At 39.4% G+C, this 15,426-nt stretch overlaps 1 protein-coding gene across 7 annotated transcripts in view; it reads left to right on the top strand.

The window, feature by feature from the left end:
* The window catches only part of LOC131591740 (glutamate receptor-interacting protein 1), a 311,658-nt gene that overhangs the window by 253,252 nt on the left and 42,980 nt on the right, over positions 1–15,426 (top strand). For all 7 annotated transcript variants that reach the window (XM_058862751.1, XM_058862756.1, XM_058862750.1 and 4 more), the window contains exons 8-9: positions 11,553–11,700; positions 13,304–13,473. In XM_058862751.1, coding sequence (XP_058718734.1) covers positions 11,553–11,700; positions 13,304–13,473 — 318 coding nt within the window. The remainder of the gene's footprint in view (positions 1–11,552; positions 11,701–13,303; positions 13,474–15,426) is intronic.

Genomic DNA, 15,426 nt, shown 5'->3' on the forward strand with positions numbered 1-15,426 from the left:
AGCCTGGAAAAAAAGGGAAAAGTGTTCCTACTCATTAAATATTCACTGTCTACCTTCCACATGAGGCTCTTGAAGAAGGAAGTATATGTGCTTATTTAATTAAAGAGGGGAGGTAAAAAATAAGTACATCCAGGCAATATTCATTCTGGGGATCATTAGGTTTGAAGTGCTTTGTGCCCACATAGTGACTGTAATATTTTCCTTTTAATGTCATTCTGTTTGTAAACAGATACTTCTGATCTTTATTGGTGTACATGTATTTTTATGATGATTTATAATAATGTTCTGCAGATTTTAGTCAACTTCACATTTGGATTTTTTACACCTTGCGTAAGCACAGTTTTTCTGTTATGGTCAGCTCAGCAGTGTTGCTCAGAATAGCCTTCTTCTGAACACAGTGACCTCTAATTTTTCAAGGTCTTTACAGAAACCATAGGTAAATTTGGGTGGATTTCACTGGCAAAAGAAAAAGAACGACCAATATCAAAGAAACAGACCGAAAAGAAACAGGGATAAAAAAGGCTTTTCACAGTTTCTCCTTTACATAAATTCAGTAATCGCTTAATTATAAATATGAGCAATGGAATATCTTCAAAAAGAAAAAAGTCACCAGACAGGGGCATGGGAGGACCTGGAACTCCTCTGAGCCTGGCAGCAGGAACTGCTCTGGCAGGAGGTAAATGTCTTGTCTTGCAGCAAAGGAGGAGCCACATGGGAGCCTTGCCAAAGGTGACCCTGGCAGCAAGCTGGCAGGCTGTCTGCTGAGGTAGCAAATGATAAGAGTGCCCTTCTCATTGCTATGGCTATAACAGTTATGGGCCACTTGAGTTGCTAGAGGTTATTGCTTAGCTGGGATTTTGGGAGCAGAAATGTGGGGAATTGGTTTTGCTGGAAATGTATGCTGCAGAGAAAAGACGATATAGAAGCTTTCTTTTACTTTAAATGTGTGAATACTCCCAGTAGTACTGTTCGTGTATTCTTTGGAACAAGAAGAAGAAGGAAAGGGCAAAAGGTGGAAATATATAGGCAGTCCTAGACTATTTTTCAATGAGGGATGAAAGAGTTCATGTTTAGAACCATGGGTTCTGTGTTGGATTTAAGGGCAATTTACCTAAATTACTTTCTCTATTTCTTTGAAATGTTTTTGCTGATCTGCTGAGGCAGTACCAAAGCAGAAAGAGAGGGCAGTTAATAAACTTGTTTTCTGACTCATTTTACCAAAGTTTGTGCGACCCCTGAGAGCAGAAAAAACTCTTACTCTGGTCCTCAGTGCACAAACCTCCAGGTCAGATCTCAGCCTTGACGTTCTGCATGGTAGCCTTTTATAATGTGGTTGTGCCAATACATCAGTTATTTTAAAGACATCTGTACTAGAGCACAGACCAAAGTTTCAGACAAAAAAAGTGGTACTGATAGTATACTTTTGTAGGATTAGAAATTCATATTATCCGTTATGAACAGTAATGCACAGTTTAATTTTTCTTTTCTTCTGGTTTCATATTTACCTGATAGGCCTTGCAGAGAAGTGTTTTAGACTAGTCTAAAACTCTGCATGTTCAACCAAACCAAGTTAGTTGATGTCAATGTTAGCAGAAGCACAGCCAAGGTCAGCTTTCCAAGCTAGAGACTGCAGTTATCTTGTCTACAGAGGTCACTAGCACATGTGAATATTAAGTAACCGTGAATGTGTAATACAGAGGACCCTGGGCAAGGTCCAATTGTACAGCTCACGTACACCAAACTGCTCAGCTGTATGGGAATAGGGCTCTACTTAGGTCAGTCATCCTGTTGACAAGCAGAAGTGGCTGTCACAGGCTCAACATCTTGCTTAGGTGGCTCTGCTGCTTCCAGGGCTTCAGCTCCCACCGCTGTGGCAGAGAGACGGGGGTATCTCAGCAGCTGAGGTATCTCACTAACACGACATTGACTCATCTGTACTTGCCTTAACTGTTCTCTTATCCAGGTGTCCAAACTATCCATGGCACAGCTTTGCTCTGAAGCTTTTGGCATTATCTGAGATGTCCTGTCCCGGTGGAGACTTGGACAGATGGGCACTGTCAGCTCAGTGCACAGTTTGGGTGCTTGGGTGTTTGCAGTGCTTGTTCCCATCTATGAAGTGACAGCAGTGAGGATGGAGCTTTGTGCTCTGCAGGCTTTTGAAGATAATCCAATCCCATTCTAATTATTACTATTCCAGTTAGCTGGAACTTAGGGGCATTGTGTCAAATAGGCATAATTGATGGGTACTGCAGCTTTTTATATTATCTGTAGTGTGTACTTACAGATATGCTTTTGAGGTTGGCTGATGTAAAATTCAACACACCAGCTGTGTCTTAGTTTGCAGGCTGAGGTGCAGATTGTGTTGCCCTTATTTGTTCTATATGTTGTGATTAGTCAGACACTAAAGCATGCGAGAGATGGAGAGTTTTGAAAATATGAAAGTTCTTGTGCATTTTATTTTCTGTCCTGCTTGGAGGAGAAAATAAGTATGGGAATTTCTTTTGGACATAATGCATCTGTCCATCAGGCCCAGAGAAGTTTTGGATGTCCCATCATTGGAAGTGTGCAAGACCAGGTTGGATTGGGTTTTCAGCAACCTGGTCTAGTGGAGAGTGTCCCTGCTCATAGCAGGAGGTTGGGACTAAATAGTATTTAAGGTTCCTCCCAACCCAAACCATTCTGTGATTCAGTGGTTCTTTGATTTCATCCTTGCTTTGTGCAATAGAAAAATTAGTGTTCGGTATTGCAGGGCCTCAGCAGAGGACATATTATTTGCACTGTCTGGGGGTCTGTCTCATTTTGGAAGATGGTTTTCAAAAATAATTATTTTTAAGTCCCATTCCTGGAATTAAATGCAGGCAGAATTCCATTGCTGCTGACTTCTACAAACATTTTACAGTCAATCTAATGCTATATAGTGTTTCAGGGCAGTTTTCAGGAGCCATCCTTCAGTGGAAAGGTGGTATTTGAGGCTCAGGTTGCCAAACTAACCATAAAGGTGTACTTAAAGGCTCCCAAGTTCTGAAACCATGTGCTGCCATCAGGGATAGAGATTTGAGTTTTTAATAGTTCTTTAAGTGCCACCTGAATTTTCTATGTGGTATTCTTTCTCAAGGTAACAAAGGCAGAAAGTTGCAGGGACTGGGCTTAATTAAAATGCACTCAGACTATCCTCAAAGAGGCAGATCCAGGATTTTCTGTACAGGCATCATCTACCAAATTGCTTTTGTGTTGTAAATTGGGCAATAGACAGATCATGTTTTAGATTAACAAGATACATGGAAAGAAAAATAGAGATAAATTAAGAGATTGGGGTTTTATGCAGCTTTTGAGCAGGGAAGAGGCCTAGTAAAAGTGAAAGGTGTGAGCTTGAGACAGTTAATAGGAGAAAGCAGCATCCTGAGAGTTGGGGGGAAAGTCTTTTGAGCTGAAGTTGTTTAGGCAGGATTTTATGATCTGTACATAAGAGAAAATCTGAGACAGTCCCAAGCTGATTTTGAATTTATCCACATCCACACTGTGGGAGCATTTTGAAGGAAGAGATGGTTCTTCAACTAGTTAGTGACATTTCTTAGCTGAGAAGGATGGTGGGGTTAAGGTTGCAAATTGTGAAATTAGGTAAAGGCAGCTCCTAAGCTTTTGATTTGCAGAACTTGGCTAAATTAGAGGCATATAGATGAGCTGCAGGAATTAGGCAACAAGAGGAAAATGAAAAGACTGTGCCAGTCAGCTGACAAGAATATTAAATTGCTTGTGTATAGAGGGGATAATAGGTGGCACATTTGTTTAGAGAATAATGTCTCTGTTTTCCATTCTGAGGTTGAGAGGTCTCTCTGATTTTGCTATCACTCAGTCTACTGGCATCCTCTTGGAATTATTTCTATTTATCATTTTTGAAATTTGACTGTTCTAAAAGTGAGAGGGTATAAAATGCCATTGGTGGGTTTTTTTCCCCTCTAGTAGCAATTTTATGGGTTTTTGCCTGAGAACTCTGTGATCTTTCTCTCAGTAGACCAGCAGCTTCAGTATTTTCAATAATGGAAAATACACTGTTTTATTTATCTATATTTTGTACTGGTTTTTTCTGCTCTAATTCTAGTTCAGCCAGGTGAAATTAGAACAGCTGATGCTTATTCTACAGCCTGCCTGAAGCACACAATACCCCAAAATCAAGAGATTACAAGGAGCACACATATTTTATGATCGATTGTAAGCTGGGCCTTGGAGACCAACACTGATACTTCAAACAAGAACAATGTTTAATTTTTAAATAGTGGTTCTATTATTAAAAACTGCTATCCTTTCTCCACAAATATTATGTGTAATACATTGTCAACTTACTCTATTTTATAGAATCATAGAATAGTTTGGGTTGGAAGAGACCTTAAGTATCATCTAGTTCCAACTCCTCTTCCACGGGCCACCCACTAGATCGTGTTGCCTAGGGCCCATTCAAACCTGGCCTTGAACACCCCCAGCAATGGGGCATCCACAGCTTCTCTAAGCGACCTGTACCTGTGCTCTACCACCTTCTGGTAAAGAGTTTCCTCTGAAGAGCTAAACTAAATCTCCCCTCTTTCAGTTTAGAATTGGTCCGCCTTGTCCTATCACTGTCTACCCATGTAAGAAGTCACTCTCCATCTTTTTTATCAGCTTCCTTCATGTACTGAAAGGCAGCAGTGCCTTTCTGAAAGTCTTCCCAGAGCCTTCTCTTCCCCAGGCTGAACAGCCCCAGCTCTCTGAGCCCATCCCCATAGGACAGGTGCTCCAGTGCTTTGAGCAGCTTCCTCCACTGGACCTACTCCAACAGGTTCACAGCTTCCTTAGCTTTTCTTTGATTTTATTTTGCCCGTAAGATCTCAGATGAGTAAAAGGTTACTCTGCTAAATGAAGCATGAAAAAAGCCAGGGTGCAAACATTATGCAATATTAGTGGAACAGGATACCAAAGCCAGTACCGTGAATCATGCTCTGTGTGTGGCTCATTTATGACCTTTAGTCACAAATGTATGAGGAATCAAATAATATTACTCTGAATGAGTAATAATGGTGCTACCCAGCTGTAGGGCATCTTGAATGTTGTTCCTATGCCCTTTAAACACTGCAGAAGTCTTATTCCTTCCTCTCTTACTTGCTGCTACATTCCCTCTTGAAGCCATTGACCCATGATCCCAATCTCAATTTCTTGATTAGATCATCTTTAAAAATACATAATTATGTCCTTTCTTTGTGAAACAGAGATCAAATAATCTTTGCAGTACAAGGAAAGGGTGTTACATAAATAAGTGACCTCCCATGCTCCCACCTTCGCCCAAAAAAAACAGTATTTAAATAACCATCACTAAGTAGGAGACTTGACTAGTCATCCAATTGCTGAAAAAAAAAAAAAAGAGTAAATTAAAATGCCTCTACAAATGAAATTTAAAATATTATCAAAATAGCCTAAGTGTTTATGTTGTAGATGAAGAACAGGGGCAAAAGTGGGGTTTTTCAACTCTTTTTTTCTGTGACTTAGTGAAACCTGGAGAAAAAAAGAAGAAAGGTGTAAGTGAATTGAAGAAGCAGAAAGGAAGGAAAAAAGTAGAGAAAAGCTTCCCTACTTGCAGCAGATCTTTGTCTTGCACACACATTTCTGGTTGTGTCTCTGTTTTGCAAGAGATCATGGAAAAGATAGACAGGTGAGTTGACTGCCTATCTCTATGGCAGTCTCAGGAAAACATGAGAAGAGAAATAGAGGAGCCACAGCATGACAGAGGACTGGGAATCTCACTATCACAGCTAGGAATGCAGTCTTGCACCAGACTGTGAGGAGCTGGGATAGCTTTAAGTGTATCAGTCTTACGGAGAAAATGTGTTAATGGACACCAAAAAAATGGGGGATTTGGGCTGGTATTCACATAAAATAAATAGTCCTTAAGAGTACAAAAACCACACAGAGACTGACAAGATTCATTAAGTGTAGTTTAAGATACTGTCTGACAGTTATGAATAGTCTGTGGGTGAATGAAGAAGAGTGGATGTGAATGCACACAGAGTCCCTGAGTGCTTTTATGTTGCTCTGCTGTCAGCTGAGCAGTACTGTAAAGGACCTTGCAAAATGGTCTGTATGGAGAGTGTCACTGCTAAAACCACACATCCTAGAAATTAAATCCATCAAGCCTGTTAGAAGTCCTGCCATTTCTTTGGGTTGGTTGTCTGGTCTCAAGTTTGTACAACTAGCAGTGGGTTTCAAGTGCCCTGTAAGATATTTATTGGCTTTGATTTTTGCATTTCAGCAATCTAGCTTCCCTAAGCAGTGGGAAATACTCAAAACTCAAGGCAGTAAGCCTGTAGTATTTTGATCCATTTCTGCTACAAAAAGCAAAAAGCTTTTAACACTTCAGCCCTTGTTTTTTAACACAGTAAACAGGGAGGTTCATCCCTAGCATGCTGATTCTGAATGGACTGGCACAACCACACCTGCTGTGCTTTCCTCACCATTGATTATTCCATCAATCATAGAATGATTTGGGTTGGAAAGGATCTTAAAGATCATTCAGTTCCACCCCCTGTGCCATAGGCAGGCGCACCTTCCTCTAGACAAGCTTGCTCAGACCCCATCCAACCTAGCTTTGAACAGTGCCAAGGATGCAGCATTCACAATTTCACTGGGCAACCTGCTGAATCGATACATATGTAAAATAGAGGTTCTCCTACTTATTTTTTTTCATGTAAGATGGGAAAAAGTCAAGCACTTGGATTTCTTCAAACTATTCTGCAACTTCTCTGGGTAACCAACATTGTATGTTAATCTCAACTGAGATGCTAAATAAAGGCACAGATTTGGCTGCTTATTCTGTGCCTTTCACATCAAACTCACCACTGCTACTTTTAAGTACCTTCTGTGTGTGTGCTGAGTGCTGACAGTGACTTGCTGGGATGTTTCAACCTTTCTGTAGTAAGTACTGATTGCAATGAAGTGTTCTGTATTGGACACTTTCTGGAACTCACACTAGATTGTGTACACAAATGCACACACATACTTCCCCTCCATTCTGTTGGGTTCTGTTAAAGAAAGCAAGTTCAAAGAATGGCTTGTGCATTTCTGCATTTAAGAATTTGTGAGTGTCGTTGTATGAGTTTACTCAACAGGTTCTTTGGGGAACAGTCAATGATTGTCCCTTATACATCAGAGCTGTCACATATATGATTGCTGAGTGGGTACTGGAAAAAGATCATTGATTTTTTTGAATTGAAAAAAGAACAGAGAGAGCAGAGGAAAGCAATAATATAGTCTAAGGCATTTGGGAATGATGGGGGATTGAAACTGATTTCTTCAATCATGACTTTCTGTAAATGTTCCAACTTTTTGCTCTTAAAGGCAAGAGTGTCAAAGATTAAAAGATTTTTTCCAGTTCTTAACAATCTTCCTTAACTTCACTAAGATATGCTTCTGTCATCCACTAGTCTCAACGTGAAGACATGCCAGCACTGGGTATAAAAATTAGGGTTACAGAAAAGGAGAATGAAAATAATGTTTCACTTGTACTGAGAAGAACTGAATGGAGGAAAGGGAGCTCCTACGTAAGGAAGAGATTGCTTTACTTAAAATCATAGAATCATTATGGTTGGAAAAGACCTCTAAAGTCAGCAAATCCAGCTGTCCAGCCCTACTTGCTATCTGTAGGCTGCAAAGATTTTGTATGAAGGGAACAGAAATAGTTGTGAGCACACTTCTTTGATCAAGAAAAACTATTTATGTGAAATGCTGTCTTCTGTTTTTAACATAAGTGAGACACATTTAGATCTCTGAAGGCACTGCTACAGAAGTGTTAAAACTTTACACTGCAAGAACTAAAAGGTTTGAGGACCTATGCATTTTTTCTGGTCTGAACCAGCACCTTGCCAGATTTTTTTGACTACTTTCAGTCAGAGAATCACAACAGAGAAGGCTACAGGAACCTGCTATGTACAGTTTTAAGGTGCAAAACTTGTTAGCCTGTGAACACCTAATAGGGGAAGAATCTTGGAAAATTAATGTGAGACAGTAATATATCCACTTGTTTGTCACATCATTGCTGTAAAACACAGCAACGTCCAGGAGAGGTCAATAGCAGTCTCCTGAAGCGGACTTGGAAAAAAATGACGGAGCACCCCAAACCTTGCAGTTAGAGAAGTGAGAATCTGCAGAGCACAGGTAGTAGCAGCAGAGCTCAGTGCTCCTACAGGAGCAAGCTCAGTAGCAGTACTTCCCAGTTTTAAAGGAAGGCTTTGGAAAAGAAAAAAAAAAAAGCATCATGGACTAAAAAAGTTTTGTTTCCTGTGGATTTAATGTCGTTATTGATTGCAAGCTATGACTGAAGCTTTTCCCTTTCTAGGACATTTAAAGGTACTGCTTCACATGTAGATCCTCTGCTGCCTAATACAAGCAGCTTGCTTTTTGGTTTCCCCACTGTGGGAATCCTAGTGGTTTTTGTCCTCCACCACCCACCAGTTGTTGACCTGGATTTCACATACCATAAGGACCAGTAAAGATTAACAGATATATACATTTTTGGAGACATAAAGAAACACATGTAATGTGATGTCTTTATCAGGTTAAAAACACATTTTTCAACTTTCAAGATGATTTGTGATTATCTTTTGAGGCAAATGGGGTTGGTAACACTGCTTATTTTATCCAAAAATCTTCTAAATACTATATTGTATATGATTTATACTATGCTAAATATAGTATATTTGCAGATAGAAAAAGTATATCCAGAATAAAACCCCTTGTTGCCAGTGATTTAAGCTGTCAAATAAAAAAGGTGTGCTGCTATCTAGCTGAAGAAATGTATTAGCATGCAGAAAGCAATGCTGCTTCCTCTGGGAGGTTTTAATCAGGCCTCTTGTAGTGATTGAGATGCAATACTCTAAAATGAGAAAAATTATTAACAAAATCAAAAATCGAGAGTGTCTTTCACACAAATATTCATCAGTGTATCTTATGTAATTACATAGTCGATAAATCAACATACTGTGTAAGTGCTTCAGTCATGGTGTAAATATCTTAATGACTGAAACATCTTCACACATGAATAATTTATACCTGTATGATTCATTTTTCATATCCATGCTTTACTTCAACATGAAAAACTAATTCTTCTCTGTCAGAGTGTGTACTTGATTATTGCCTTCTGGTTTCTCTTCCTTGTGCTTCCTTTCCACCGTTAGACACACTCCATTTCTTCTCTTCTGGTTCCTCTAATGTAGTTATCTTATTTATTCATTCTCTCTGCCTTGGTTTGCATTCCCAGCACATTTCAACAGGCACCTGGGAAATAACACTCAGGCTGCTTGTGCTTATGCAGTTTCCCAAGTAACTAGAAAAAGACCAGCATCTTGAAAGATTTACACATCCTCAACAGATATTTGCATTCAGTTTCCTCTCCTCAAGGCAACCATTGCTGAAGGAACTTGTGCAAGTTGGGCTTTGCCATTTTCTGGGTCAATGTGAGTTAAAACCTTTGTCAGCTGATGACAAATATTGTTTGAGTCTTCTTCCCGTATATCTGTAGATGTAAAACTTGTGTGTAGCTCCAGAAACCACTGGAACGTTCAAGATGAAAATAATTGTTTCTCAGTGCAGGAATGGGAATAGAGAATACTTAAATTCTGCTCTGCTGCACATGCTTATTTGGCTGTTTTCAAGGCACTGTATGTATCCTGCCTTAGACCTTTAACCAAGTCACCTAAGACAGGAATTTCATTGTGTTAAACTCCCTCTTTAGTTAGTAAGAGAAAGACTGGCAGCTGCTGAGGGTGGTTCATCCAGTTTAAAGCTACTTAGTGCTTGAAGCTTCAGGCAGAAATGCTACTGGGTGGACTCTGTTCTTCAGTTTCAGAATTTAAAGATCAGTTCAGGATTGTGGAGCAGCTTATTTTGGTAGTGCCTGTAAAAGTTGAGCCTTTAAAAATTCAGCCCTAGTTGTGTACAGAAATTGTTCATTCAGATTTAATGACCACTTTCAAAATTGCTGAATCGTACCTTCAAACCCTCAGATTTTGAACTTGAAAAAAAAAAGAAAGCCAGCTGGAATATAAAAGTTATTTCAAGTTTTGGGTGGAAAAGGAGTTCTAGAATAATTACCGGACACTTTTCTGGTATTTTATGTTATTCCAGCCAACCTTTTTTCACTCCATTTCAATATGCAGTTTACCTAAATTATGCTCTAATGAGGAAGAGCAACTTCTCTCAGTGTTCATCACTCTCTCATTCAATTTCTTGTATCATTATATGGATTGTTAGTTTTGCATGCTAATACAGTTTCACTGTCTTTTCTGTGCCAGTATTACATTTTTTGACTTTTTTAGATTTAAGACTGAGTGGAATATCTTAAATCTGTCCTCTCCCCCAAACTTGGAAGCCCAGCTGAAGTTCTCATACAACTTCAATCTTAGTATCTTCTGAGACACATCACAATTGAATGTTGTCTTTGTATCCTCACAGTTGGTTCCAGTATGTTGTGAACACCAATCTCTCCTGTTTGCTGGCAGGACATCTGGTAACTTAAATCCAGCAGAAGTCTTCATCTATTCAATTTTTTTCTTATTCTGATTGTAAGCACCTCCAAAGACTTCTGATAGCACTTTGTTTGTCTCAGTCTATTTATACCCTTAAAGGACATCTTCTCTTACTGCACTGAGATGAGTTATTGATCAATGGGTATTGGTTAGTAACAGTTCTCAGCCAGTCTCCAGAACATACTTCACCCTGATCACTGCCTGCTTTGTTGTGGCATTTAGGAAGAAGTCTGCTGTCTTTTTGTTTTGTTGTGTCTAGCACTTGTCCTCTTGGGTAGCTTCTCAGCACAGTCATCGATCATGACTGTTGCTCCAACATACTTCCCTGTTTTCTGTATTCAGTGTTGATCATTTACTATCTATGTCCTGTTATAAAACAGTATTTTATCCAGTGACAGGATGCTAAAAAAATCTTCTGAACCTCCTCACATATATTTTGCTTTAATGTCTACTGCTTCTAGGTGTCATGCCTCCTGCATTTTCACCATTTTGTGCTTTCTTTTTCTGAAGGATTTCTTGTGGACCCTTTTTTTATCTGCTTCATTTGATTATTATAGCTGCTGTCTACAAACCTTCATCTTCTTTTGTGAAAATTAATTTAGCTTCCTTCTCTAACCTATTCATTTACTCATTTTTTTCAGACAATTTTCTACTTTTTTAATTAATTCTGTTTTTCCAGCATGTCTGTTTAAATTCCAGGTCATGTTTATCTTCAGTTGCTCGAGCATGATTCACTAACGCATCCTGTTTGCCTCATCTGGTCCGTCTCTGATTCTGACACACTGTGAAACTTTCAGACATCCTAAACGTCCTCATGCTTTTATCATTTTCAACATCAAGAGCTGATTATTGACACCTTAAATGATGCTATTCCAGTATTTCTTGAAGTGGCATGTTATCTGGTTAGAGAAATAGAATACCCATGGAGAATTTATGTGGGGGAAACGTGAAAATGGCATAAATACCACATTGGTATAATACTGATCTTTTGTTGTCTAATTTCAACAGATTCAGTAGCAACAGCTTCTGGGCCACTGCTAGTTGAAGTTGCCAAAACTCCTGGTGCTGCTCTTGGGGTTGCACTAACTACCTCGATGTGCTGCAACAAACAGGTCATTGTCATAGACAAAATCAAATCTGCAAGTATTGCAGACAGGTGAGTGTGACAGACGACTGACACTGCAGGTCCATGCATCCATTTTACTTCTTTTTCTGTTTGGTCTGCTTTTAAAGGAACCCTTCCCTTTTTTGAGAAAATTGACTGCACCAGGCCCTGTCAAGGTTGCATGTCTTAAAATTAGCACTTTGTCAGATCGCTGTTCCAGTCTAAGACTTCCAGGACGCCACCTACTTTAGCTCATTCACGTAGTATTTGGTGACATAAGCCAGCCCCCATGTAATATGTGACTGGCTGCTTGCACTGTGCAGCACAGGAGTTTGGAGGTCTGCTTTGGCTGTTAAATGTAATGCTGTGGCAGAGATTAGTATTTAAAAAAAGACACCGTAACCCACTGGAATTCTTGAAGTAAGCCCACCATATGGAACAGCTGTCCAGGGAAGTAAATTTTGAGGCTTTGCAACCTTGAAGTGTTCTTTTAGAATATATTGCTCATTCTTCTGACACAGTGAAATGGAACTCCTTATGTCTGGATTCTTTTACTGATATTTTAGAATACAAGTGAGGTTTAAGGAAGACTGGCTTCTGTATTTCTAAATTGTTTTGCTCTAATATTTCCACTTTATTTAAACCTTTAAATAAAACCATTTCAACCATTAAAATTATAGCTAGATATTTTTCTCCAGTGGTCTGAACCTCTGGAACAGAGTTGTGGGATCTTTGCTGGGGTGTGTGTGTGTGTGTGCGTATGTGTGTGTTTATACATATACAGTATATTTCTATATTCATGTCTCTATCTAAATTTTTTTTTTAAATATTACGTTTCAGCAGCAAATTCCTCCTGCATGTCCCCAGTCACCCTACCTTGTAACTCCTCTTTGGCAATGGTGCTTTTGGTAGCACCCACTTGTAGCAGTGAGTCTACAGCTCCTCTGTGGGCTTTTCCCTACAGTAGAAACTTTGAGAGTGACGGCCATTGATCCAGGGGTGTTCTCCAGTTCAATGGTGCAGGATGCTTTAATTTTCTCCCTCTGTTTTCTCCCATTTCGCAGGGGGTAACCAATTAAAGGAGCTGTCCACTTGACTGGTACGTCGGGATGCTGACTGCTGTGTTTGCATTTCTCAACTCATCCAGTAGCCAGTCTCGAGTGCAGCAAGATTTAGCAGATAGCCCCCTCCCCACCCCACTCCTAGAGTCACCATGCTAGCCCTGGTTTCATTATTTGTTTGACTACTGCATAATTTCATCATCATTTACAGCTTTTGTACTAATAAATGTTTGAACTATAACTCAAAAAAGGATGAACTGGGTGCTTGTGTGAGGGATATGTGACCAAGTTATTCGAGTCTCCTTAAGCTCTCCTCATTTTATCCTGCTGCCATTCACACATATTTTTAGAGTCAGCTATCCCATTGCAGTTCTGTGAGTGATGTCTTGGCATATACTGTATTAACTGAATTGTTTTTAAGGTTTGTACTAATAGAGATAAAGTCTGACCAGTGACAGTGCCTACAAAACACAAATGTCTCTTGAAAAAAAAGAACACGTTCATAATTGTCATGACCAGTTTGAAGGCAGAAGAACTCATTGTGCAAGCAGAGAGCATACCTGATCATACCAAGTTTTTCCCCTTTTATATAGATGTGGTGCATTACATGTAGGAGACCATATTCTGTCCATTGATGGCACCAGCATGGAGTACTGTACATTGGCGGAAGCAACGCAGTTTTTGGCTAATGCAGCGGATAATGTCAAACTGGAGATCCTTCCCCACCACCAGACACGGCTAGCACTGAAAGGCCCAGAGCACGGTAAGAGGATCTGTAACACCAAATACCTCTTTCTCTTTCTTTCTTTTACTTTGCCCGCCCATGCTGAGAGGCCAAAGCTATCGCTGCAGTTATGTCTGTAAATGTTGTTTCAGCTCCCCAGCTTATGCTTCTGCAGTTTCTGAGCAGCTCTGTGTTTTCTCGGTCTTAATGAACCCTCTGAGATTCCTATGGCCAGAGAGGGAGATGTTTTGCTAACAAAACTTGCAAATGTACATAAAGACACCTGTTGATTCTGCTGTTGCAGTTGTTGGGGGTGCTATGAGTTACGTCGGTAAATTAATCTCTACATTGTTTCTTAAATTTAGAGGGGGGAAGTAGTACCACAGCCAACTTATTTTCAGCATATTAACTTGATGGTTATGGTCACTTCATTAATAACACCTGTTCTCCCCTAAAATACGTAAACCCCTCCTGTATTTTCTCTTGTTAATGGCATTGTTATTTATTGCTGTCATCTTTTAAAGTGCTTCTGAGATTGCTTCATGGGTTCACTGTCAGTGCTCATGAAAACTGTTTGGAAACAGTTCCCTAGATTGGGAACCTTTTCACTGCAATACTTAATTCATACCAACATGCTTGAACATGCTTGAATAGAATGACTTTGCATTCTCAAATCAAATATATATAAAACGTCTTTTGAAGATGGAGGCTGCCTGCCTTGTCTTCTAACTAATAGTGAGAAAGTGACTAATTCACAGTAATCCATTAATTCAGTCTAAAATAGCACACGTTGATAGACATCAAGACAGTAACAAGCGTTATCAAATGCCCAGAGAATAAGTACATGTGTTGCAGCATGAATCAGTGGTAACATTTTTCTGAGCCTGTGGTACTGTACTTCTGCCTTTTTTAGACCAAGACAAGATTTCTGAGGTCTCAAAATGTCCAGTGATGGTAAATGCTTTGGGCCATCCATGCAACATCCAGGTTGTCCCTTGATTAAGTGTTGTTCTGGACATTTTCTCAGAGTGGGAAATACTGAACTAGTGACAGAGGAGACATTAGTTTCTCCTAGACCAGGGTGAACAAAAAGTAACCTTTGCAATTACATGTTTTCCCTTTACTCAGCTCTTCCCCTTTTCTACCTAAGCTGGTTAGAGCTACAAGGAGCAGAGAGGGTGGTACTGCACAAGCAGAACGAGATGGAGACCAAATTTACGATTCCTTTCAGTTATGACACTACATTGCAAACAAATCTTTGTTTTGTTTTGGTTTTTTTTTTTGAAGCAAAGATGTCATGCAATTAATTTCTGGATGGTTAAAGTATTTTAATAAAGACTTTTTGAAGACAAATGCTGGGGCTAGTGATTTGTGTAGCTGATTGTTTTACTTGAAGCAGTTGATATGTTAACCAACATTTATAACAGATTGATGCTGTTAACGTTCTAGTAACCTGTGTAGATGCTTAGAAAAAGCAATGCTCTTGCTGTGCCAGAGTTAAGAACTGTCTGTTACAAAATCATATCAAGATGATCTGCAAAAGATGATATACAAAAGCATATTTTGGGGAAAAGTATCCCTAAAGTAATAAAGTTGCTTTCTTCAGTAAGGCAGAATAACTAGGATGTTTACAGCCCTTTCCAGCCCCTCACCAGGTGATGCTACCACAATATCATGACCAATTCAAGATATAACAAGCTTTATAGAAGCAAGTACCCTCTTAGAAACATCTTTCATCAAGTGTGGTATGATCTAGAGGCTGCAGAGAGTGAAAATTTCCCTTGACATGTCTGGAATAAGCTGAGTCATTAGGGCTGTATCAGCTGAGCTCAGTTATTGGTCTTGGGGGAATATGTTAGGAATTTAAAACGGGCAGGAAAGTCAGTATATAAAATAAACTGAAATTTTAGTCCTAAAATAAAGCAAAGAGTTCTATAATAGATAGGATTTTTTACATGTTTTTTTTTCCTTTATACTGTGCTACTGACATTC

The sequence above is a fragment of the Poecile atricapillus genome, chromosome W (assembly GCF_030490865.1).
Source record: "Poecile atricapillus isolate bPoeAtr1 chromosome W, bPoeAtr1.hap1, whole genome shotgun sequence".
NCBI classification, from domain to species: domain Eukaryota; kingdom Metazoa; phylum Chordata; class Aves; order Passeriformes; family Paridae; genus Poecile; species Poecile atricapillus.